The sequence below is a fragment of the Dreissena polymorpha genome, chromosome 6 (assembly GCF_020536995.1).
Source record: "Dreissena polymorpha isolate Duluth1 chromosome 6, UMN_Dpol_1.0, whole genome shotgun sequence".
NCBI lineage: Eukaryota > Metazoa > Mollusca > Bivalvia > Myida > Dreissenidae > Dreissena > Dreissena polymorpha.
In genome coordinates this window covers 53,527,154-53,553,320 of record NC_068360.1, presented here as the reverse complement: position 1 = coordinate 53,553,320, position 26,167 = coordinate 53,527,154, and the positions used below count along the sequence as shown (strand labels likewise).

Here is a 26,167-nt window from a genome sequence, read left to right as displayed (position 1 = left end):
TATTCCGTCTTTCAACGAAGAGAATATGGCGGGACTGGTCGTTCTCGTCGAGAAAATATAAAATTAGATGTTAGACTTCATTCACTCCTCTTAGTGATTTACTTTTTTGTAAAAATGTATCAGAATGTATAACTGTAATCTATTAAAATACACGTTCTATGTTTTGTTTTCTGATTCTTTACCGATCGTTGATAAGTCCTCAATGTTTTATATTATACTAGTATATATTAAAAATATTCATTAATTGACATTATGCTTTGGAATGGTTTATTAATATAGCCTTGGCAAACAGCATGATGCGGCATCTCATCAGGGTATGCGCTGTTTACTTAAAGGAATTTCTGTAAATAAAGAATTAAGTATACTAGACATCCATAATTTTGAAAATAAATTGATCCAATTTAGATGGATGGGAGAGTCCACTAGGCATAAATGGGTTAAATAACATAAACAATCTCATGGTTTGCTTGGTTATTATATACTTAATATCGCCCGTGCGTCCCTTCAGAGTACATGGCTAAGTTTAAACCTATTTATAGAAAGCATACGGCTTATTTGAAACGCTATCGAGTCCGTTTCCTGGGACTAGAACCAGTACTTGGTGTCTATGGGGGAAAGATTAAGAACGCTCCCACAGTAGGGATCACACCCGTGACCTTCCGATCGCTATCAACTGCACCACTGCATCCTCAAGTACATGGCTTGAATACGTAAATAAGTATTCTGCTGTACCGCAATAAATGCAATTGAATAGAACTTTTCTTTCGTTTATTTTCACTCACTACTTCTTGTGAACGCCTTTTCTTGTTTTTAATTTACCTACAGTTTATCTGTTTTAAAAACCAATAATGGAGTATATATTCCCTTCAAATCGGATCAGATATATGCACTTCAGTATTGAACTGTTATCGATTACTTATAACGTTGAGGGCCATAAAGATTTTATGTGAATGTAAAATTATGAGTCAGTTATTTAATACAAATATAACGTTGAAACATCATATAACATCATCAAATTCCTGCCTTCATAACCAACCACGCTGTACAAACATTTTACCGTTGTTGTTTTTACTTTCTTAAATTAAGTTGTTGTAGTTTTTTTAAATTATGAACCTCAACTTTAATACTTTTTCAAAATATAAAAGAAAATCATACTACTTTTCATAATATATTACTAAAACCAAAAAAATCCTACCAAATCTGGTAGAATTTTCTTGTGATTGCAGAGGTTGTTTGTAAGAGCAATGATCGATAACTCTGCCCAAAGATTCTCTCGAATTTTGTAATCTTGCGTTTTTCAAATCAAATGAGTTATATGTTGCATCTAGAGCAGCGTCGTAGCCACGCTGAGGCACACCGAGGCAGTTGCCTCGGCTAAAATTTGCAGAGCCATGTTGAGATTACAAAGAAAAAAAAAAGGAAAATTAATGTCAAAGAATAAAATCTATATAAGAAATTGAGGCAATTTAATGAATTTTAGGCACTCATATTCACAAACATATAATATCATTGAGTACAATAGGTTCGTGTTGAGGCAGATATTATTATTTCAATTTCAGCGTCGCAGCCACGCTGCAAATCAAATACCGATAGGTTAAAGTACGCTTATTCTGATACGGTTAAGTGTACAATTTTCGCAAAGAAAAAGAATCGTGATTAATTCTGAACAATCTGTTCCAAATAATATTAATTACTGACTGATTTAAAGGTCATTTGTACGGTGATGCACATGGCTGAATGATCGATATTCTACTGAAATCTTGAAAATAATAATACATTTTTTATGTTAATATAACTGTACACAAATGTATGTTAATAAATAGATATCCAAAGAGATATAACCGCTTTCAACACGTATTTATAAACTTTTACGACGTGTGTGATGCTAGCCTATTTAGCAAGTTTAGTACATAGGTTGAATCATGAATCCTATTTAGTCATTTTAGCACCCTTTTAGCCTAATTAGTATATTTAACACGTTCAGTACAAAGGTTGGAAAATACATGATAATGAGCCTATTAAGTTTATTAAGCAGCCTTTCCAGCCTATTAAGAAGGTTTGGTACATTAAAAAAAAAAAATCCTAAAAGCATATGTACCAGTAGTTTTCGCCTATTAAGCGACGCAAGAAAGTTTTGTACATGTCTGTTATAAAAAACATCCTATTTAGCATATGAAGCTTATTTTGCAGCCTTTCAACAAGTGTATTAAATAGGTTGAAACAAGCATCCTATTTAGGCTATTTAAAAACCTATTCAGCCTATGCAGTCTTTTTTGCTTTTTAGCAATCTTATTGAATAGGTTGAACCATTCATCCTATTATTAAGTGTAAGCCTATTTAGCAAGCCATTTGCATTATTTACACAACCAGTTTGTATGAACTTTTAAGTGCCCCTTTCGAACAAACAAGAGTTATCCCAAGGAAGTGACATAGCGCACGCTGATCTTCCTTCGGCTGCCTGTCGGGCTGTTCTAGTTTCGGCCCAGGGTTTTAGTTAGGGTTGTCGTCAGGAGGACGTTCATCAAGCCTATTAAGCGCAGCTTACGCAATATCTACGGCAAGTCGATATGCAACTTTAAAGGCCCCTTTTGTAAAACAAGAGGAAGAGACATAGTGCACGCTGATCTCCCGGCGGCTGCCTGTCGTGATTACCTTCTTTCGGCTCGGAGTTTTAATTATGATCGGCATCAGGGGGACGTACATGAAGCCTTTTAAGCGTATTATGCGATATATCGACGACGAGTTGGTATGCACCTTTAAGGGCCCTTTTCGAACAAACAAGAGTTATCCCCCGGCATCGACCTATTGCAACCAAATCTCCCGCCGGCAGCGTGTCGGGCTGACCTAGATTCGACGCGGGGTTTTAATTAGGGTCGGCGTCAGGGACGCGTTGATACAGCCTATTAAGCGTAGTATGCGATAGATCGACGACGAGTGGCTATGTATCTTTAAGGGCCCCTTTCGGACAAACAATAGGTATCCACCGCAATCGACCTAGTTTGCGCTGATCTCCCGTCGGTTGCCTGTCGGACTGACCTACTTTCGGTTCAAGGGTTTAATTAGGGTCAGCGTGAGAGGGACGTTCATGCAGCTTATTTATTGTATTATTCGCTTTAACCAAGGCGAGTGGGTATGCACTTTTAAGGGCCCCCCTTCGAACACACAAGAGTTATCCCCCGGTAGCGACCTATTGCAAGCATATCTCCATTTGGCTGCTTGTCGGGCTGACCTAGTTTCGGCTCGGGTTTTTAATAAGGGTCGTCATCAGGGGGACGTACATACAGCCTATTTAGCGCATTATGCGATACATCGACGACGAGTGGGTATGCATCTCTAAGTGTTTTTTTTCGGACAAACAAGAGTTTTCCCCCGGAATCGACCTAGTGAATGCAGATCTCCGGTAAGCTGCCTATCGGGCTGACCTTATTTCGGCCCGTGTTATAATAAGGGTTGGTGTCCGGGGGACGTATTGACAGCCTATTTAGCATATTATGCGCTATATCTACGGCAAGTGGGTATGCACCTGTAAGGGCCCCTTTCGGACACAAACGAGTTTTCACCGGTATTGACCTAGTGCACGCTGATCCCCAGTTGACTACCTTTCGGGCTGACCTAGTTTTGACCCAGGGTTTAATTTAGGGTGGGCTTCAGGGGGACGTAGATACAGCCTATAAAGCGTTTTACGCGCTATATTAACGGCGAGTGGATATGCACCTTTATGGGCCCGTTTCGGACAAATAAGAGTTATCCCCTGGAAGCGACTTGTGCACGCTGATCTCCCGTCGGCTGCTTGTCGGGCTGACATAGTTTCTTCCCTGGATTTAAATGAGGGTCATCGTCAGGGGGGGGGGGGGGGCTTACGTTCGGCCTATTTAGCATATAGTGCGCAAGATCCACGGCGAGTGGGTATTAACTTTTGTGGAAACCTATCGGATAATCAAAAGTAATCCCCCGGAAGCGACTTATTGGAGACTGATTTACCGCGTTGATCATTACAAACACCATCATCACCGTCACCACCACAACCATCACCTTCATAACCACCTTCACCACCAACATCATCACCAACACCATAACTACCAACACTAGCAACATCATCATTTCCACAACCACTACCACCATCGCCACCACCATCAGCATCATAATAACCACGACCACCACCATCAGCATCACCATCACAACCACCGTCACCAAACCACCACCATCACCACCACCATCACCTCCAATATCACCACCACCATCACCACCACCATCATCACCGCCACCATCACAACCATAACCACCACCATCATCACCACCAGCACCACCACCACCGGCTAAATTGAAGAATCTTCATGGCAACCGTAAACGAGGCGCCATCCTTCTCCAGCAGTGGAACCGAATCGTGAAAGAGTCCCATCTGACACGAACTAGTAACTAAAATGAAAATAAATAAAACATTACTTTATTTAAAATATACACTTTAGTATCATTTTAACCAACGATGATATTAAGGGGCGATAACAGATAAATAAAATAAACACGTATTAGCATATATACCGGTAGGTAAATTAGAATACGTCCATTTGCAAGAAAATGTCAGAGTTAATGTTAAACATCTGCACCGAAAAAAAGGATAAGGTGATGTAAGACCTTAGTTACTGCCTTTAGTTAACCGTATTGCTGTTGAAAAACAGAACGAAAACGCTATCGAGTAGACTTGATTTTTAGAGCTAAGGCGTTTTAACACTGCTTACGCTGACTCGGACGACTCGGACTCGCTGTACCAGCACCGTCGACCCGCGTCAGTATTTACGCTAGCGGGCAAAAAAGTGTGTCCCTCGCAGTAAAACTGAGGAGCCTTGCCAGAGTTTGAGCAGACAGACACACAGACAGAGCGTCAACAACATTAAAACGTCCTAGCTCTAGAAAACAAGTCGAATGGACAGTGTTGTCTTTCTGCGTACCAACAGCAGTACTGCTTACCATAGGAACTCAACGACAATCGCACATCACAATTGTCTCTTTAATTATACCTGTCTAACGTCAATTTCAAAACTATATGTTATCACTTATCTTTGTATTTACAGGAGTGGAAGAGATGACATTTCAACGATCCATACTTAGGTCTTTTTACTGTGACCTCCAGCAGTTGGTCGTGGTGTATCCGATTCCATCGCGTGTTACTGTCTGTATCCAAATAAACAGACAGCTGATCGAAAAAGATGTAAGAGATGACACCCATTGTGTATATTAAATACAGACAAAGGACATGTCGCCAATATGCTTTGTCGAAATCTATTGATTAAAGTTTTTTAAGTGTTCCAAATCACAATATGCGCAGCGCGACAACCTTTTATTTACGATAAAAACTGTCAGTTTTGAAAGTTCAAAAGGAGTGGATTCCGTAAAAGTATTCATACACATTTGGGCGCACACGTGCATTGTTAAATGGCTATCGCTTCCATGTGAAAAACAGCAAACATATAAATGTGTGTTTATGTTCTGCTTAAATTCGGTGATATACTCATTGTTTTCAATACTTTTAGCGGTATTTTAGTCAACAAACTATTTTTTCGTGTGTACATGTGTATTGTTTTTCATTTTCCTCAACCAAACTTTTTAACACTAATCACACTTACAAGCTCTGTCACAATTGCAAAGCATACGCAAATAAGTAATAAACATTTATATTTACCTAATCAGGCGAACTGCACATCCATTCATTTCAATATCCCAACAACCATTGATCAACCCTATAAAGTTTCACACCTTGATAAACCACCTGATCACATCTCAGAAAGGTGTAACGTGCCACTAGCTAAAATAAAAAAAATAAAGTAGTTGTGCAAAGATTGGCACTGTAATTGTATTTAATACAGCAATTATCAGATTATTCACACAACTGAAGCATTGCGTCGAACTGATAATGTATGATTAAAAAAAGAATAATTTACACATTTTGTGATTTTAAGTCTGCATTAACTGTAGTCCTATGAGCTAACCCTAGGCTTGAAAGCGTGTGCAACATATAATTATTATATAAAAAGAATCGCTGAATGATATTTGGATGGCACCATTCGAAGTTTTACGAATCCTTTAAACGTTAACACACACCTAGTGATATAGATTTTTTAGTTTGGCCGCACACTGTCAGATCGTCGATGGTATTATTTTACTTGATCGGACGTAGGTTCTTTCGAATAAGATCGTGGCGACAAATTATGCAACTAAGGCACTAAGTAATGTTCAATAGACTGATACATGAAAAGCAAGAGTTTAGAAACCCCACTTATCACCCGGGTACAAACAACGCTGGTCCATTATATCAACCAATTAAACAAAGATAGCTTACTTTAAATAATAACGATTCACACGGTGTGTAACTTAAAAAAGGATCCTAAAGGGTCAGCTTTATTAGTACCTGCGGATTAGTGTGTTTTCCCAAAAAGTTCCCTTTCCGGGATACACATATTATCGTCAAGGTATCGGACGGCAACCGGTACAGTCATCCAAAGGCCCTTATTTTACGTGCGGCGGTAAACCCTATTCATCTTTTAGTGATATTCCTAAACAATATTCCTGCATGCGCGACGACCCTCACATTCACATCGGTACATTTATACTGTTATAAAGATTTATATATATATATATATATATATATATATATATATATATATATAAATATATATATATATATATATATATATATATATATATATATATATATCTATATATATATATATATATATATATATATATATATATATATATATATATATATAAAGAAGTGGATCTGCGAATGATGCGGTTGACATGCGGCACCGTACGTCAGTCGGTTATTGTGAATTATGTAGTTAACTGTAAACAACCCCGAATATACTGCCAGAAAAGAAAACAAGAAATATCGTTAAAAAAAGATATTCGGCGTATATTCTGACTTTGAAATAAAGGTAGAAAATTGACGTTTCTAATTTATGAAATTAAAAACAAAGGTTTTAGTATTGCTGCGCTCTTTTTTCACTAAATAGTCGCATATCCACCGCATGAAATGTTTGATATGAAGTGCACGAATATTAAACCACATGACAGTGTTCGTAGATACAAACAAATTTTACTACGTGAGATCACATCACATGGTTTATCATGAATTTATTTCTTCGTCATCGAACCATGTGGTTTGTTGATATTTAATTAAGACGCAGTTTTCTTTGCACACATTCAAATAACACGGTTACATTCGTGTCACGCGAAAATGGGTCTTATGGCATATGCGGAAAGCGTAGCTTAAGGCCAGCCTGCGCACTTACGCAGTCTGGTCAGGGGCTACGCTTCCGCTATAAAAAGCACGAAATGTATCGTGATATCTCCCGAGTAGCCTATTCAGTATGCATGTTCTGACAAGACTGCGCGGATGCACAGGCTACGCTGGAGCCACGATGGCAGCATATTGCATAAGACCCATTTTCGCATAACGCGGATCTTAAAAAAATAATATTGCGTCTTGTAAATGGAACATCAAACCAACATACATTCCGATAGAAAATTGAAGTCACACTGTCTTATTAATAGCAAACTGACCATTGTCGGTAGCTCTGGCTTTCATACACATGTGTGGCTAGATAATTAAACGATTTCCCTTTTATCATGGATACTTATATTTCGGGTTTTTTTTTTCTCACAATACAAGACACATGTCAATTACCGATAGGTTTTCACGATATAAAAGAACCTGATACTACTTTTCATAATAAAATACTAAAACCAAAACATAAACTAAAATCCTTCCAGATCTCAGCGTCGTTGCAACGCTGAGGCACGCCGAGGCAGTTGCCTCGGCTAAAATTTGCAGAACAATGTTGAGATTACAAGGAAAAAAAGGAAACAATATTTTAAAGAATAAAATCTTTATAAGAAATTGATGCAATTTAATAAATTGTAGGCGCTATGATATTCACAAACAAATATTATCATTAAGTACACTTGGTTCATGTTGAGGCAGATAATTATTTCAATTAAATAACTTCAATTGATGCCAAATTGGCTCAGCAAAATGATTTGGAAAATCCGTATATTAAACAAAGCGTCGCATTGTACGCTTTGATGCTAAAATCATTGAGGACATCGAAACGTACCGAGCTAGAATAGGGTCTTTTACGGCAAGGTCTGTCTCTATTTTAGACTTAGACACACTTCGGGTGGTTGGCGTTTTCGGCTTTATTGGTATTCTCCTCTTTATGGCCGGCGTCAAGTTAAATCCGGGACCGTTTCATGTGGAAAGAATGTTTGTTTACATTAGAATTTTCAAATTATGATATCCCGCGTATTCAACTTTTTTTAAGAAGTTCAAGTCTTCTTTTTAATAGTAAATGTAGTTGATGATAGAACGGATAGAAAATGATGACGCATTGCTAAATAAAAATTTACACAAGAAAATTGAAAAAAAATGGCAAGAAACTTTACTGATTTAAGTTAAATATTTTGTACTCCTCATGATAATCAATATGTCCCTGTGACGCAATCGGTAACACGTCCGACTCTGGATCCATCGAACAGTATTATATTTTCACTGCCTTGGTTCGAACCCCAGAGGGTCCTGTTTTTTTTCCAAATAACTTCCATCAATGATCCTTTTTTTATGTGCTTATGATTGAAAACGCTTTTGATTTAATATATTATGTAGCGTCCATGAATCCGATAGTTTAGGTATAAAATGTGGTTTAAATGACCTTAAAAACGCACCAGAGACGTTCTAGGTATAAAACAAATACGGGGGGGGGGGGCATGCCCGGACCCCCTTGAATGACCTAATATACTGCCTCGGCTAAAATTTGGGTCTGCCTACGCCACTGTAGAGATCTTGATTCGATCCCCAGGGCAGTCCCATTTGATATGTGATATTTTACCTTGTTATTATGACTATGTAAAACTATTCCAAATACGTGAATAACAGTTTTATAAATAAAATAATGTAAAAGTATTTTTTTAAATACCAAAATCTGTGAACAAGTCCCTTTAATATCAAGCTCAATATTAGAAATGTCCTATATTGTGACCTGTTATTTGTATACCATTAGTGAACTTTTATTAGTATATTGCAATTCACTGTGTGCGTAATCATTTATTAGATCATTATATAGTTGGTCATACTTTTATTACATAACTAAACACTACGCACCCTGCCCTGGGATTTCACCAGGGTATTTTCTATACTTATTTTCTCGACACGTCACGAAGGTTATTTAAACACAATGTCGCACTAATGTATTGTATTACCCTCCATACATGAAATTAAAGGGGAAGTGTACTTAAAAAAATATTCAGGGGCGAAATAAGTGTTATGCGTTTTTAATTAAGGACACAGAAACGAAATTAATGGTCTACCCCGTTTAATTAATCTTACAGAAACGTTAGCAACGGCAGATCGATGTGACAGTTTATCATAATATTAAAGCGATTACCAGTGTATGCGATTAAAATGTACACATTTTATCCTCGCAATCCTAAACAACCTTATGAAGAAGACCGACGAATTTAGCCCATTTATGCCAAGCGTCTAGAAAATATGCCTTGGCAAACAGCGTAAACCCAGATGAGACGCCGCATCATACGCCCGCATGATGCGGCATCTCATCAGGGTATGCGCTGCTTGCTTAAAGGAATTTCTGTAAATAAAGAAATAAGTATACTAGACATCCATAATTTTGAAAATAAATTGATCCAATTTAGATGGATGGGAGAGTCCACTAGGCATAAATGGGTTAAATAACATAAACAATCCCATGGTTTGTTTGGTCATTATATACTTAATATCGCCCCGTGCGTCCCTTCAGAGTGCATGGCTTAGTTTAAACCTATTTATAGAAAGCATACGGCTTATTTGAAACGCTTTCGATCCTGGGACTAGAACCAGTACTTGGTGTCTATGGGGGAAATATTAAGAACGCTCCCACAAAAGGGATCACACCCGTGACTTTCCGATCGCTATCAACTGCACCACTGCAACCTCAAGTACATGGCTTGAATACGTTAATAAGTATTCTGCTGTACCGCAAAAAAATGCAATTGAATAGAACTTTTCTTTCGTTTATTTTCACTTACTACTTCTTGTGAACGCCTATTCTTGTTTTTAATTTACCTACAGTTTATCTGTTTTAAAAACCAATATTGGAATATATTCTCCCTTTAAATCGGATCAGATATATGCACTTCAGTATTGAACTGTTATCGATTACTTATAACGTTGAGGGTTATAAATTAAACCAACTGAAGATATACCAGATGCACTAGAGCCCAACAAGAAGCCGCTGAGATTAGACTTAATATTCTAGAAGAGTCAAATATTGTTTTAAAAATACTGAAACAGTAAACGGGATGATATAGATGAACAGAAAGGATCGACGTTTTTGGAAGTAATTGCACTTGTTAAGTTGTTTTTATATGTAAGTAAACTTTGAAGATAAATACATCAGAATGCCACCAAAACCTGCCGCCGCTAAGACGACACCGACCAAGCCGGCAACAAAGGCGCCGACGAAAGCCGCCACCGACAACAAAACGCCGGCTAAAGGCGTAAACGCCACCGCCCCTTCGAAGACCGGGGCCACTACAAAGGCACCTTCGAGTGGGGCTACAAAAGCTGGTACTGCGGCGAAAGCAGGTAAGTGAGTATGACTCGGTCTTCTATATAAAAACAAATAATGGACATGTAATCCAGACTTTGTATGTATAGTGTATTGTTTTGGACCCTTCGAATGGGGTTTTATCACTTTATTTAGTCCGTCGGGTATTAATTTTGAACGTTTATTCGGTATTATTATATATTTATGAAGATATGTATACCGATACGGAACAAGTGCATCCACATTCTTAGCACACATCGTTTGTTGCGCCTGTGCAGATGGCGGGGATTATTGCGCCCGTGCAGAAGGCGGGGCTTATCACACATACGACTCTCTTTTAACATAAAATAATAAATTGCGTCAAATTCTACAAACTTGGCCTGGCTTAATCGTGCATATTTTGCCTTGAAATGCATGAATGCCCGGAGGTGATAAAAAAGTTGTTTTATGTTTCAACAATGCAGCTTTATTTGCCTTTTGTTCCTTTCACAATCGTAACTTACCACGGTTTTTTTCTTTTTACAATAAGAACTTAATTATTTATCCGATTAGTAGTATTTTCTAATCACATTTTATGATTTAAGATTTGTATGCATGTAGATTACTTGTGTCCTATGTTTTGACGTTTCATGTCCTGATTATTGACCGAAGTATGAGCGACCGCTTGTTTTGTTTGTAAACATCCCGAGTTAAGCATTACTATATATTAAACAAATGTTAAAAATAATATATTAAAATAACGTCAATGAAATTGATTTATGGTTTAAAGCGTTTTGTTTTTTTTGTTGTGTGTTACATTATGTTTTGTCAAAATCGTGATATACGTATTTTACGTCATTATTTTAATTCAAACTTCAAGCAATTTGCTTTAAACTGTTAAACAAAATCTAAAATTTCTCCAACCGTGTATCAACTTTAAACTGTCCGTTTTAGCGGCCCCCATCAAAAAGGTTTTAGTGCCGGAAGAGATACAGCTCAAGGAAATTGCTGGCGTCATGAACTATGGCGGCGCCGTCGGGGAGAAGCTCAAGCAGTCAGGACGGTTCGTAAATCTGGTTCACACGTATTCACCAATCCATTCTTGATAAAGGCAAAACATGTAAAGAGTATTTTTATAACTGTTATAAGTAATTGACAGTATAGTATAGCGTAACATGTAACACATATGGTTACCGGTATATTATTATTATTCCTTTAGAACAATATTTTAATGATATACGCACCATTTATAGCCCATATATATGCATACTCTGATGTATTTTATTAAGTCTAAGAATATAATTAATTCTTAAGTCTACACTTCTTTGGGTATGATTTAAGCTTACTTAACTGGACTTTGGCATTCGTCGTCAATCGTGCGTCATCAATGTCTATACATATCCTACTAAACAATATGGCCAATACGGAATGGCCCTTCTAAGATTATATAAAACGTTCCAGTCCGCCCAGTGAGTATATGTCATTTGTGATATACAACAATAGACGTGACGATTTCAAACATATTCTCCTGCATGCAAGGATGCTTGGTACGTTGTCTTCTTAATGTGTCATCTGCTACGCAATTTTTAAGAAACTGTTATATACTTATTTTTGTAATTGGTGCTTGGTAAGAGATTGTTACAATGTCACGGGGATAGTTTGTATAAAACTTTTTAAAATCAGGGCATTCATGTTAAGGAGTTTTATACAAAATATTCCCGTTAAAAAACACATACAGCTAAATCTGACGCTGCATTCATTTAAAAACGCCTATATGTCCATATAGTAAACAATTTATTACACATGGCCGTTGCATATTTCAATAATTCCACTTTATTTGTCCTTATCAATAATAACATATCAGCATTAAAAACATTGACAAAGGAAGAACATTGGCTTGGTATATGTAATTTGCAAAATACTGCGATATCGATCTGCAACTAGTGTATTGCAGTAATGCACTAGTCATTGCACTACTAACTTTGGTCGTATTACTTAAACGTCAATGTCACTAAAACCTAACGTCTATGTGTTCGTATAATCACTATACACTGTTAGCGGATAACACAATTTAATTTATTTTAATTTGCATACTTTTAATAATCCAAACATAGACATGTATACGAAACTTGCAGATGGATGCTCATCATTGACCGCAACGGAAACTGCGGGACGTTCCTAAAGTACCGTGACGTCAACATGATCCAGGTGACGTCACAAGCCCAGTTCGCCACGGAGCCTATGCGGAAAGCGCTTATGGGCAGTCTAAAGTAGGGAGCTTGGAGCTATCGTGAAAATGTGTTATTAAATGAGCCCCGGTCTGGGAAAACGGGGCTTAATGGCGTAAAGTACGTAGTGTCATTATCGATTACTTTTCCCTTGTACGGTATTTTTCGGTAAGTCTCTTTTAGTGGAAATTCAAGATTAGCCTCTGCGGACTGCACATGCTAAACTTGGATAACACTTTACGTACATGCATTAAGCCCAGCTTTCCCAGAACGAGACGGAAACCTATCTCTGCCGGGACCCAACTTGTGGTATACATGTAGTTTTGTATTTGACAGAATTGAAATGAGGCGCAAATAATGAAATAGGTTGAGGCATATTGCTAATGGTAGCTAGTAGCTGGTTAATGCAGAGGAAATGGCGAATATTACTGTAGCATCAAAAATATACATGTGTAGATAAATAGCAAACAAAAGTCAAATCTTTTATAACATGTATTTCTTAGAAACGCCTTGTTACAATAATGACAAGATAATGCATGAAAGTAATTTGATAGTAAAGCCATACTAATGTGCATTCTAATCCTTTTCACAGCATGCCCTTAAAAGTGTCCAGCGTGAACCAAAAACAGCTTTATATTGATAACTTATAAGTAGGTAGTTTCAGGTGGAACCTGAATAGATTCAAATGAGTAATAATCTGGGAAAACAGGGCTTAATGCATTTACAAAAAGGGTCGTCCAAACTGCACAAGCTTATCAAAGACGACACTTTAAGCACATGCATAAGCCCTGTTTTCCCATTGCAAGGCTCCCATGTATTTTGTCCAAGTACTTTGAAACTCACTGAGGAGGTTAAGTAAAAGGCTTATCTTAAAATGCGTTCTTTGCCAAAAGGTTCGGCAAGCCAGCTGTGTTGGACATCTCAGACTCCGACCAGGAGAAGATTATGGATGTGGCGAGCGAAAAATACAACGAGATCTACCCCGAGTGCTGGACTGACCTGATGGATCACTCAATCATGAAGGACGATAACAAGTGAGTTCACTTGTGCTCAATCATTTGAGCCTTCCACTGGAAAAACGGGGCTTAATTTATGTGCGTAAAGTGTCATCCCAGATTATCAGTGACGATTCTCTCTGCTTATATGGATTTTTTCATAAAGAAAATCCATTCTATGCAGAAAGTGTCGTCCCTGATAAGCCTGTGCACACTGCACATGCTACTTTGTGACGACACTTTACGCAGAGCGAGTTTTATTTATTTAATGCTAAGAAGATCCTCATAAAACATCGTCTACAGTGGGTTCTGACGATGCTGCATGAAATGACTTAGAAATAGTATCAATGCTCTTATAAAGCTCACTGTGCTATTTTATCATTTTAAATGCATTCTGGGTAGACTGGGCTTCATGCATGTGCGCAGTGTCGTCCCAGATTAGTTTGCGCATTCTGCACAGGCTTATAAAGGACACTTTCCGCTTTTATGCCCCAAAGGCCGTCTGTCTGTCTTTCCGTCACACTTTGCGTTTAGGTGTCTCAAAATGCTCATAACTTCTATGTCCCTTGAGATATAACCTTCATATTTGGTATGCATGTGTATATGGACAAGGCCTTTCCATACGCACAAAAATTTTAACACCTGTGACCTTGAACTAAGGGTCTGCGTTTAGGTTTCGAAAAATGCTCATAACTTCTATGTTGCTAGAGATATCACCTTCATAGCGGTGTCCCTGATTAGCCTGTGCAGACTGCAGAGGCTTATATGGGACAGCACTCAGCACATGCTTTAATTCCAGTGTGATTTATCTTTTTAATGTAAAAAATACCTACATATATACCAACATTATATATGCATATATTTGAAGAGATTTTTTTTTATATCTTGTTATTTGTGAATAATTATCATCCGTAGCAGTGCATATATTAAACATTTTACATAATAATGAAATATTTTTTATATTGTAGGCGTCATATAAATTGAAACTACAAGTGGGCATCACAAACTACCAAACAAGTTTTGATGCATTACTGATTTTCCTATTTTAGTTGAGGGGCATCAAACTACCGTTGAACAAACATACTAGAACTATTTTATTGAGGAATGCTCCATTTTTTATTGTTTTTAGCTTTTAGTTAATGTAACAAAGCATTAAATCTGCCCAAAACAGAAAAAAATAATATATATATGACACTGGCGATCATTTCCATGGTTGCACTTTCAACTTCTTTGTTCACTCTTATTTATTAGGTGGGGTAAACTGTACCAGGAAAACGATCCGGATGATTACGATAACAAGTACGATTACCATGCAGACCAGTTCCAGTTCATCGTGCTCACCAACCTTGACCCTGCATCCACAGCCATGGAGAACTTCTTTCCTGTTATTGTCAACTAGTGACCATGTTCAACTGCCATGAAAACCTCTTAAAAAGCACATATGGTTGCTCATACTTCATTAATCAATGTTCTATTTGTGCATTCATGTTTTTAGGGCCCCCACCACTATAGTGGGGGACATATTGTTTTTGCCATGTCTGTTGCTTGGTTTGTACATTTGTTTGTGCAAACTTTAACATTTGCAATAACTTTTGCAATATTGAAGATAGCAACTTCATATTTGGCATGCATGTTTATCTCACAAACACATCGCTTGTTTACTGTAAGTATTTGTTAAGTTTGCGCTATGATGGATCTGTTTACATTTTGCTAGCATATCATTAAAATATGAACTTAACAAATTAATTAATATGTCTGAAAATAATATTTCTAAATATGTTACTCAAGAACCATTTTACTATTGTTTTCATTTTATATTATTTTTACATTTATATTAATTAATAACATATGTTGCATACAATTGTTAACAAATAAATACAGATTATCTGTTGATCAACATCAGTTATTCAAACTGTATTTGTAGTTCAATATCTAGTTACAGCGTTATCTTAATCTAGAGGGGATGTTTCACTAGACTGAATATCCCCCCCTCCCCGCTCCTTTAAATATTAAATTATCCGGTAATGCAACGCTTTAACCTTCTGCAAGAAACTATACTTTAAGACTGATCATATATATGAGCCGTGCTATGTGAAAAGGGGGCTTAATGCATGTGCATAAAGTGTCATCCGAGATAAGCCTGTGCAGATCGCACAGACTTATCAGGGACATCACTTTCCGCCTGAACTAACATTTCGCTAAAAAGAGACTTTCTTTTAACGAAAAATATCATTAAAGCGGAAAGTATCGTCCCTGGGACATCACTTTACGCACATTCATTAAACCCCCTTTTCAGAAAGCACAGCTCATATGGATTATTTTATGGAACATACACTAAACTAGAGAGTAACCAAGGTTTTTACTAAAGCCATATAAGACAAGGGCCGTTTGTAAAACATGCATGCCCCCCATATGGGCTGTCCGTTGTTGTGGCAGCCATTATGTGAATACGTTTTTTTGTCACTGTGACCTTGACCTTTGACCTAGTGACCTGAAAATCAATAGGGGTCATCTGCAAGCCATGATCAATGTACCTATGAAGTGTCATGATCCTAGGCAAAAGCGTTCTTGAGTTATCATACGGAAACAATTTTACTGTTTCGGGTCACCGTGACCTTGACCTTTGACCTAGTGACCTGAAAATCAATATGGGTCATCTGTGAGTCATGATCAATGTACCTATGAAGATTCATGATCCTAGGCGTAAGCGTTCTTGAGTTATCATCCGGAAACCATTTAACTATTTCGGGTAACCGTGACCTTGACCTTTGACTTAGTGACCTCAAAATCAATAGGGGTCATCTGCGTGTCATGATCAATCTACCCATGAAGTTTCATAATCCTAGGCATATGCGTTCTTGAGTTATCATCCAAAAAACCATTTTACTATTTCGGGTCAACGTGACCTTGACCTAGTGAACTCAAAATCAATAGGGGTCATCTGCGAGTCATGATCAATCTACCCATGAAGTTTCATGATCCTAGGCATATGCGTTCTTGAGTTATCATCCAAAAACCATTTTACTATTTTGAGTCACCGTGACCTTGACCTTTGACCTAGTGACCTCAAAATCAATAGGGGTCATCTGCAAGTCATGATCAATGTACCTATGAAGTTTCATGATCCTAGGCGTATGCGTTCTTGGTTATCATCCGAAAACCATTTTACTATTTCAGGTCACCGTGACCTTGACCTTTGACCTAGTGATCTCAAAATCAATAGGGGTCATCTGCGAGTCATGATCTATCTAACGATGAAGTTTTATGATCCTAGGCGTATGCGTTCTTGAGTTATCATCCGGAAACCATTTTACTATTTCGGGTCACCGTGACCTTTGACCTAGTGACCTCAAAATCAATAGGGGTCATCTGCGAGTCATGATCAATCTACCTATGCAGTTTCATGATCCTAGGCTTATGCATTCTTGAGTTATCATCCGGAAACCATTTTACTATTTCGGGTCACCGTGACCTTTGACCTAGTGATCTCAAAATCAATAGGGGTCATCTGCGAGTCATGATCAATGTACCTATGAAGTTTCATGATCCTTGGCCAAAGCTTTCTTGAGTTATCATCCGGAAACCACCTGGTGGACCGACCGACCAACTGACAGACTGACCAACATGTGCAAAGCAATATATATATATATCTTCGAAGGGGGGCATAAAAAGGCGCAGCCCCCTGGTTGCCATGTTTTTGAACAAACCTGAACCATTTTTACATTCATACAAGACATCTTTGGGACAAATCTTCTGACCAAGTTTCATGAAGATTGGGCCATAATTGTAGCCTCTAGAGTGTTAACAATGTTTTACTATAGCCATTCAAGAAAAAATGTCCTGCCCCTTGGGGCCAATGTTTTTCAACCAACCAGAACCCTTTTTGGCACTCATCCAAGATATCATTGTGGCAAATCTTCTGACCAAGTTTCATGAAGATTGGGCAATTAATCTGGCCTCTAGAGTGTAAACAAGGTTTTACTCCAGACATATAGAGCCATATGAGGAACATGAGCTGTCACCATAGGATGACTAATGCCCCCTATAAACACTTGGTAGAAGTTATGAGCTTTTTTCAAAACCTAAAAGCAGATTTTGAAACCTAAACGCGGACCCCAAGTTCAAGGTCAAGGTCACAGGGGTCAAAACTTGTGTGCGTATGGAAAGGCCTTGTCCATATACAAATGCATGTCAAATATGAAATTGCTATCTGAAGGGACATAGAAGTTGTGAGCATTTTTCGAAATCTAAACGCAAAGTGTGACGGACAGACGGACGGACGTCCTATCACTATATGCTCTCCTTCGGGGGCATAAAAATATCTTAGAATATCAAAATAAATCAGAAAGCCACATAAACTAGAGAGCCATCACCATGCTAAATCCTTGAAATGCTCTAAGTGACCCTGTGACCTAGTTTTTGAACCCGCATGACCCATATTCAAACTTGACCTAGATATTGTCTTGATACAACTTCTGAGAAAGTAAAGATCAGATGAAAACTACTTCAACAAGCAAATTGGTTGAATTGATATCCTCCGCCAATATGCTTCTGGACACAAAAGTATTATATTTTACACTTAAAAAAGCATTTTTCAAGATACAAAGGGCCATAACTCTGTTATTAACAGATGGTTTACAATTACATTTGGCCTGCATCATCCTCTTATCCATATATATACTCATACCAAGTTTCATTGAAATCTGCCAAAGCACTTCCAAGATATGGCTCTGGACGGAAAGACGGAAGGACGGACAATGCCAAAACAATATCCCTCCGCCTATGGCGGGGGATAATTAGAGAGCGGACACCATGCTAAATCCTTGAAATGCACTAAGTGACCCTGTGACCTAGTTTTTGACCCGGCATGACCCATATTCGATCTTTACCTAGATAATGTCTTGATACAACTTCTGACCAAGTTTGGTAAAGATCAGATGAAAACTACGTCAATTAGAGAGCGGACACCATGCTAAATCCTTGAAATGCACTAAGTGACCCCTGTGACCTAGTTTTGACCCGGCATGACCCATATTCAAACTTGACCTAAATATTGTCTAGATACAACTTCTGACCATGTTTGGTAAAGATAGGACGAAAACTATTTGAATTAGAGAGCGGACACAAAATTGACAGACAGTGCGAAAACTTTATACCCCCTTTTCTTTGAAAGGGGGCATAACAAGAGCTGTCAGAGGACAGCGCGCTCGACTATTCGAGTGCTTGACAGTATAACGTAAGCCATCATGGGGAAATTGTTCATATTCAATAATTTATTAGACGATCTTTCAAAAATAAAAAAAGGAAAAAAAAAATTGGGGGGGGGGGGGGAGGGGGGGGGAGAGGGGGGTATAATGTGGGGTGTGAAAATTTATTAGATGTTAAAAAAAATGGGGGGGGGGAGGTAAGGGGGGGAAGGTAAGGGATTCTGGGTAGGGGCGTGGGGTATTGTTTGCGTGGAATCCATTGTGGTATTCAGGTAAGTGTTGTTTTGTCAAAGTAATAATAAAATGTGATCATAAATAAACAAGTTATGGCAATTTAAGCAATATGTTCAATTATCTAAGTGCAAAAGGGGCCATAATTTTGTCATAATGCTTGATACAGTGGTCTGCTCTTGTTTATAGGTTGGAGTCATCTTGGTAAACAAGAATCCAAAATATAAAAGCAATATGTCAAAGGATATAGGAAATAATTGGGGTAGTACGCAAACTTTAACATAGATTTATCAATAATATGCATATTCTAAGTATAAAAGGGGCAATAATTATGACAAAATGCTTGATAGAGTTGTCTGCTCTTGTTTATAGGTTGGGGTGATGTTGGTAAACAACTATGCAAAATATGAAAGCAATATGTCAAGGGACAATGAAAATAAATGTGGTAGTACGAAAACTTTAACATTTGCACGCTAACGGAAACACCGACGCCGGGGTGAGTAGGATAGCCCCACTATATATATTTCATATATAATAGTCGAGCTAAAAATGACCCTTCCCTTGGCGGCCATGTTTTTAAAACAGCCAGATCGATTTTCAAACTCATCTAAGATATTAATGGGACCAATCTTTTGAGCAAGTTTCATTAAGATCGGACAATTAATGTGGCCTCTAGAATGTTAACAAGGCAAATGTGAATGACACTCAACGGACAAAAGCTCACCATAAGCACAGGTGAGCTAAAAGATTTACAAAAAAAACTAAACATCTTTCTTATCATCATACCAATTTCAACACAATATCTTGTACAGGCTAATACTTATTTCCAGATGAATGGCTTTTTTCATACATGCCATACGTCCCGATCTCGGCGGGACAGTCCCGCTTTTGGGCCCTTTGTCCCGATATGAGACGATTTGTCCCGACATTCGTAAAAAACGATGTATGGTCTATAGGTTCCCAATAAAATTCGCTATTCAAGCTCTGTTTCGCTAACACTTACTCCCGCTAATCCCTTTATTGCCCCCAATTAACAATCCGATTCTACTTATCGTGTGTACCAGTGTTGTTTATGACACCTTATCAGCGATTTATCGGCTAATTATTGTTTGTTTTCATCAGGCATTCACACCATGGTGGTCTTCAAGATAGTGGTCGCTTATTGCTATCGATAGTTGTATTATAATGAAATAAATGTTGAAAATGTGTTTATTTTTGTATTTGTTTGAAACGGTTAACAAAACAATTGTTTTGTAAAATTAACTCTACGTCATTAATGAGTATTTTACATTCAATGTTTAGTTCATAAATAGCGGGATAATCCGATTGTGCAATATACCAAAATCGCAACAAACAGTCCAATAAGTGATACCCATCCTGTCTAGTGTAATTGTAATAAAAACAACGAGGTGCTATGCATGACAGTTTGACCCTACTCCAATTAAGCTAAAAACAACGAGGTGCTATGCATGACAGTTTGACCCTACTCCAATTAAGCTGCGACAATTGACAAGTAACAAACTGCGCATGGATACATGCTTAAAAAAACATCGCAACAAACAGTAAAAGTGGTACCCATCTTGTCTTGTGTTATTGTAATAAAAACAACGTGTTGGTATTCATGACAGTTTGACACTACCCCAATACAGCGCCTGACAATTCACAATTCAGTTTAATCTGTGTATATAAGAAGAACAAAATATGAATTATTAACATTAGAGAAAATAATTCGAGTAAAGCATCCATATACTTTTTTTTATGAAAAAGAATTAAAATCCATAGACTTCTTTTGTCCTTTTGTTTTTGTTGGTGTACAAACGGTTGAGGCGTTGTTGTGAGTTAAAATGAACGGTTTGCTTCCACCAAAAACCTACCTCGGAAATGTGTACGGCCGCGCATTCCGTGTGTAACTGATGTAACTGTTCGGTAGATAGTTTACTGTAACCCGTACTTTCAGTGTACTGGGAGCCGTTTCATCAACGATTTACGACTAGTTGTAAATTACGATTTACATAAATTACGATGTTTCAATGAAATCGCGTTTCATCAAGCAAATCGTAGATTAAAATTACATAAATTTCATACATAAATATACGACTGGGTAAGGGCACCCGTAAATTAACGTAATGGCGGTCGTTTTTGTCATCCAAGATGGCAGGAGACGAACAATTACCAATGCCAAGGCTTTTAAGGGAGAGATTGTTCTCGAAAACCTAAGAGATGAGAACATTGCTTCGATATATCGTCTAAGTAAGGGCGGAATAGAGCGATTGTTGGTTTTGATCGGGGAAGACATAGCACCAACTTGCCGGCGAGCTCATCCCTTTCATTCCGTCGCTTAGGTATGTAAATAAGGCGAAGAAATCATTGATTTAAACAAGTATAATTATAAAATTGTATTTATTTTCAAATAGCAAATAAGTAGCATTTAACCCAAAAACTTGAGAGTAGTTGCCCTTTGTTTACTTAGCATTTGACAACTCGGATTTTGCAAAATGGTTGAAGAATAAGTTATTGTTGTATCTTTTCTTAATAAAAGCATTCGATGATTACCGTTATTAGTTTAAGCATTTATTGTTTTGTTTCTTTACAAATGACTTTATGTTAAACTCATTCTATTTTGTGTCGACGTGTACTTATCGATGACTTTAAGTGCAGACTGATTTACCCCACCCGCTAATGTTGAACTTGTAGTTGTTCTACTTCCAAATGTTATGATTGAACAATACTTTACCTCGAAATTGTTGATTATAACATCGTGATCATGAAAATGAATATGACATCATGATGTTGTTTGTGTTTGCTATTTTTAAACAAGTTATTGTATTGGTTAGTTAAGTAGATGCTGAGAAATGGTACCTTATGTATTTAATAATTGTAGAAAAATCACCTTAATTGTTTCTATATTGTTCTCATTTGATTACAATGTTGTTCGATTGGTCATTGTCAGCTCGGATACTACTTACCTGTACCCCGGGTACTCTTTAAGTATACTTACATGTAGAGCTAACCCTGTTACAGTTAATATACTTTAATATAGCCGGAAATTTAATGCTAAATGGGTTGTTGTAGGCTTAATTTCTTTAATTATGTTCACATTAATGTCATTTTTTTTCTCAAATAGTCTTTATATCATCGAAATTTATACTCAAAAAGCATATTGATGCAGTTTTTTCAAAAGGTAAGTTTTATTTAGATAAACAATATGGCTTTACATTTATCTGTAGTGCACTGTACCACATCGGATTTTGGGCAGGAATACAACTCGGGTACAGCCTAATAAGGACCGGGTACGTTTAAGTATATTAACCTTACCCGAGGTACATGCAAGTATGCTTAATGATACCAGGGGTACATGTAAGTAGTACCCAAGCTGTGAATAACCAATCGAGCGTGAGTAAAGTAGATTGTACTTTATGTCTTTAATAATTGCAGAACAATTACCTTATTTATTTCTATATGGTTTCCATTTGATTACAATTTATTTATTTGTCAAATTCAATTCTGCAGTGCTATAAATATGCACCCCCCATCCAAAAAATTTATTTCGTGCATATTGATGGGGCTTTTTTATTTATTTACTCCTTTTCTGCATTCCTCCCTTTTGTGTTGGTAGTGTGAACATGAAATGATGAGCACTTTCATGTTAATGAATAACTTTTATTTTTTTATAGATTTTGGCATATTGCATATTGCCAAGGGAGATGCTTACTGAGGATTCCATGCCATTAATATGCAGGCTGTTGCTGATGCCAGCATGAGGTAAATGTAAATACAGTATTATGATTCATTACCTTATCATTAAATTTGGTATAAAGCAGATAAATACCATAAAATGTTGAAATAAGCGTAATGCTTATCATCTTTGACATCTAATAATTATTAGTTACGTACATGCGCAAAAATCATTAACTACCACAATAAGCACCATTAGCACTGTGTGATCAAGCTTTTGTTCTTTTATGTGTTAGCCAATGCAGCTATCAGTATTATCTTTAAATATTGTCTTAAGTTACATTATTTCATCTAGGTAAGGTAACTAAAATATAGTGATTTGATAATACTTAAGCTAGTTTTGTGAAAATTATTGAGATGCTTTCCTACCTTAATCTAACAATATTAACTGTGGACTGCTGTTTTATCAAAGACAAAGCAACTGCCCAATAAAATATTTCAATTTACAGCAATATCTGAGCACCAATGATGAGGGTCATCTGCTGGGAGATAGTGGGTATCCGTTAAGGACTAACCTGATGACCCCTTAACCTCATCCCTCCCATGCTGCGGAACAGGCCTACAATGACCATCTATGTAGAGGGTGGGTAGTAGAAAGGGCATTTGGAGTGTTGAAATCACGAGATTGGTAACATATTATATAGGTTGTGAAATATAAGTCTTATTAGTGCGAGATCAACTTAACACACAGTATTTAAATGAAGTATTAGTGCCAATCTCTTTCTCACAGTGTCTTAAATCAAACGTAACTTTTAAAGCTTGATAAAGTACAACTTTAATAATAAAATTTTAGAATTTATATGTAAATTAACTTTTATAATAACTGAGGGTTGTTTGCATGTGTAAATATGATGTTTCATAAAAAAATGTCCGTTTAAATAAACTGATGATTTATTTATTTTATTTTAAATCTTAAAAATTCATTTTGCTTATCATCAGACTCTATGTATGAAATATTGTTTACTAGTGCATTTAAATGATATTGTGCATTAATAGTGAATACAGGCACAAATAAAGTGTTTTGTAGGCTATATATTATATATAATTTATATTGAAATTAAATTAATGTCAATGGTATCAGGACAATTTAGTCACTTAGACAAATGTTAAAGAAATACTTTTGATATTTGTTTAGATATCTGCATGCCACTGGTGGATGTTGGCCTTTCAAGTCCAATAAGTGCTGTAAAATATCAACTGTGTACATGCCCCTGCATAACCTGTGTCTGGATTCAAACGTTCCACTGATAGAGGAATTGGTTGGAAATGTGATGGAACCGGAAGTTATGAACAACACACCAGTACATCGAGCAGCATGTGATAAGAGGCAGCAGCTGATCAAACTGTTTCATAAAATGTGTTAAAAATTTATAGTTATAAATGTTATAAAGTGATAGATGGCTCGAGTCTTCTCTGAATAGGCAGAGCTACACTACTCAGCCAAATGGCGTAAAGTTGTGTCATAGCTGATTTGGAAGGATTGGTATTCCTGGTCGTCTAGACACAATAGTTACAACAGCTGATGTTTGCATGTTTTATAATTGTGTATGCATAATTTGTCTAATATTTACTTCAAGGTTATAGGTTTGTGAAAGAAAAAAATGTCAATGTTCTGAGGACCAATAAAAAAAGTTATGTGTTAGGTATTACCAAGTGCTTGATTTAATATTTATTTTAAAGGGAACTTTTCCTAAATTTTGGCAGATATTCAAGTTTTTCATTAAACGCTTTTATATTGATACATGTAAACACTGGATCTAAAAAGCTCCAGTAAAAAAAGAATACAATTAAAGAAAGATAAAAAGTAACTCCTACAGGGCTCAAACCACTGACCCCTGAAATAAAAGCCTCACACTAAGACCACTTGTCCGTCCATGTTGATACAATGAGTGATGTATTTTACACTTTATATAAGCAATCCTCATCGTGTCACAAAATATTACGACAACAACAGAACTCTACAAATTATTCAATCGTCGAGTGTTGCAGCAGAAAGTTGCAACGCTTTAAAATTTTCAAGTTTTTAAATCGTCAAAAGTTGCATTTAATGGATATTTTAGAGCATGGTAAATGTTCAGTATTACTGTTTCCTCACAAATATCATAACTACAACAAATGTTTGCGAATCTTAAACTTATTTTTTTTAATTTAGTCAATTTACCAAAACTGGAAAAGGTCCCTTGAATATTGAACAGTTATCTGAGCTCCAGAAAAGATCATATACTCAAGGTACTTTTCCCCATTAACAATTATTCAAGTGATATTTTACCCACTGACTTTCGCTCTAAAAGGTGTTCTCTGTAATGAACATTCTCAAAGCCACATTAAAACAAGGGCTGTTAGTAAAACATGCATGCCCCCCATTTGGGCTGTCAGTTGTAGTGGCAGTCATTGTGTGAATACGTTTTTTGTCACTGTGAACTTGACCTTTGACTTAGTGACCTGAAAATCAATAGGAGTCATCTGCCAGACATGATCAATGTGCCTACGAAGTTTTATAATCCTAGCTGTTGGCATTCTTGAGTTACCATCCGGAAACCATTTTACTATTTTGAGTCACCGTGACCTTGACATTTGACCTAGTGACCTGAAAATCAATAGGGGTCATCTGCAAGTCATGATCAATGTACCTATGAAGTTTCATGATCCTAGGCGTAAGCATTCTTAATTCATCATCTGGAAATCCTTTTACTGTTTCAACTCACTGTGACCTTGACCTTTGACTTAGTGACCTGACAATCAATAGGGATCATCTGCCAGTCATGATTAATCTACCTATGAAGTTTCATGATCCTATGTCCTAAGATTTCTTGAGTTATCTATCATCCGGAAACCATCTGGTGAACAGACCGACCAAGCAAAACAATATACCCCCTCTTCTTTGAAGTGGGGCATAAAAAGTGGGCTTGTAAATGTAACGGTACTTTATAATAATAAGTGTGCTGTCTATAAATATGGATATTATTGTCATAAAAAAATAGAAGTTTTCCAATATATTAGATTGTTTCCGAATGTATTTACTAAACTTTACCCCTTTATGAGTCTCTGTTCAATTATTTAGTCATCTACCGTTAAAATGTTGTTTACCTGTGCATTTTTTTTGTATTTTTATTGAAATGTTTATGATAATAATGTTTATGGTATTTGATAACAGTTGCTATTACACTAGTTTTCAATGAATAAAACACAAA

At 36.9% G+C, this 26,167-nt stretch overlaps 1 protein-coding gene and 1 long non-coding RNA gene across 4 annotated transcripts; both read left to right on the top strand.

Moving 5' to 3' along the window:
- The first annotated feature begins 10,229 nt into the window (after positions 1-10,229).
- On the top strand, positions 10,230-15,694 carry LOC127836416 (IQ motif and ankyrin repeat domain-containing protein 1-like). Its single transcript, XM_052363039.1, has 5 exons — positions 10,230-10,639; positions 11,535-11,643; positions 12,716-12,850; positions 13,702-13,842; positions 15,055-15,694. Exons 1-5 carry the CDS (start codon positions 10,453-10,455, stop codon positions 15,200-15,202), a joined length of 720 nt encoding a protein of 239 aa, XP_052218999.1. The 5' UTR covers positions 10,230-10,452; the 3' UTR covers positions 15,203-15,694.
- A 5,633-nt stretch (positions 15,695-21,327) lies between these two features.
- On the top strand, positions 21,328-26,160 carry LOC127834531 (uncharacterized). Of its 3 annotated transcripts, none has more exons than XR_008027981.1 (4): positions 21,328-21,739; positions 22,916-23,003; positions 23,426-23,559; positions 24,112-24,625. It is a non-coding gene; the product is annotated as an uncharacterized LOC127834531 (long non-coding RNA). The 3 variants fall into 3 exon arrangements; XR_008027982.1 differs by having other exon boundaries at positions 21,328-22,531; XR_008027983.1 differs by lacking the exon at positions 21,328-21,739 and adding an exon at positions 25,015-26,160 and having other exon boundaries at positions 22,544-23,003; positions 24,112-24,902.
- Positions 26,161-26,167: the final 7 nt, after the last annotated feature.

What these genes read in the sequence shown, in the direction of transcription:
- LOC127836416 (XM_052363039.1), top strand. Translation starts at nt 10,453, where the DNA reads ATGCCACCAAAACCTGCCGCCGCTAAGACGACACCGACCAAGCCGGCA. An exon ending in TGGTACTGCGGCGAAAGCAG is followed by an intron (nt 10,640 to 11,534) that starts GTAAGTGAGTAT and finishes TGTCCGTTTTAG; the next exon opens with CGGCCCCCATCAAAAAGGTT. An exon ending in GCGCTTATGGGCAGTCTAAA is followed by an intron (nt 12,851 to 13,701) that starts GTAGGGAGCTTG and finishes CTTTGCCAAAAG; the next exon opens with GTTCGGCAAGCCAGCTGTGT.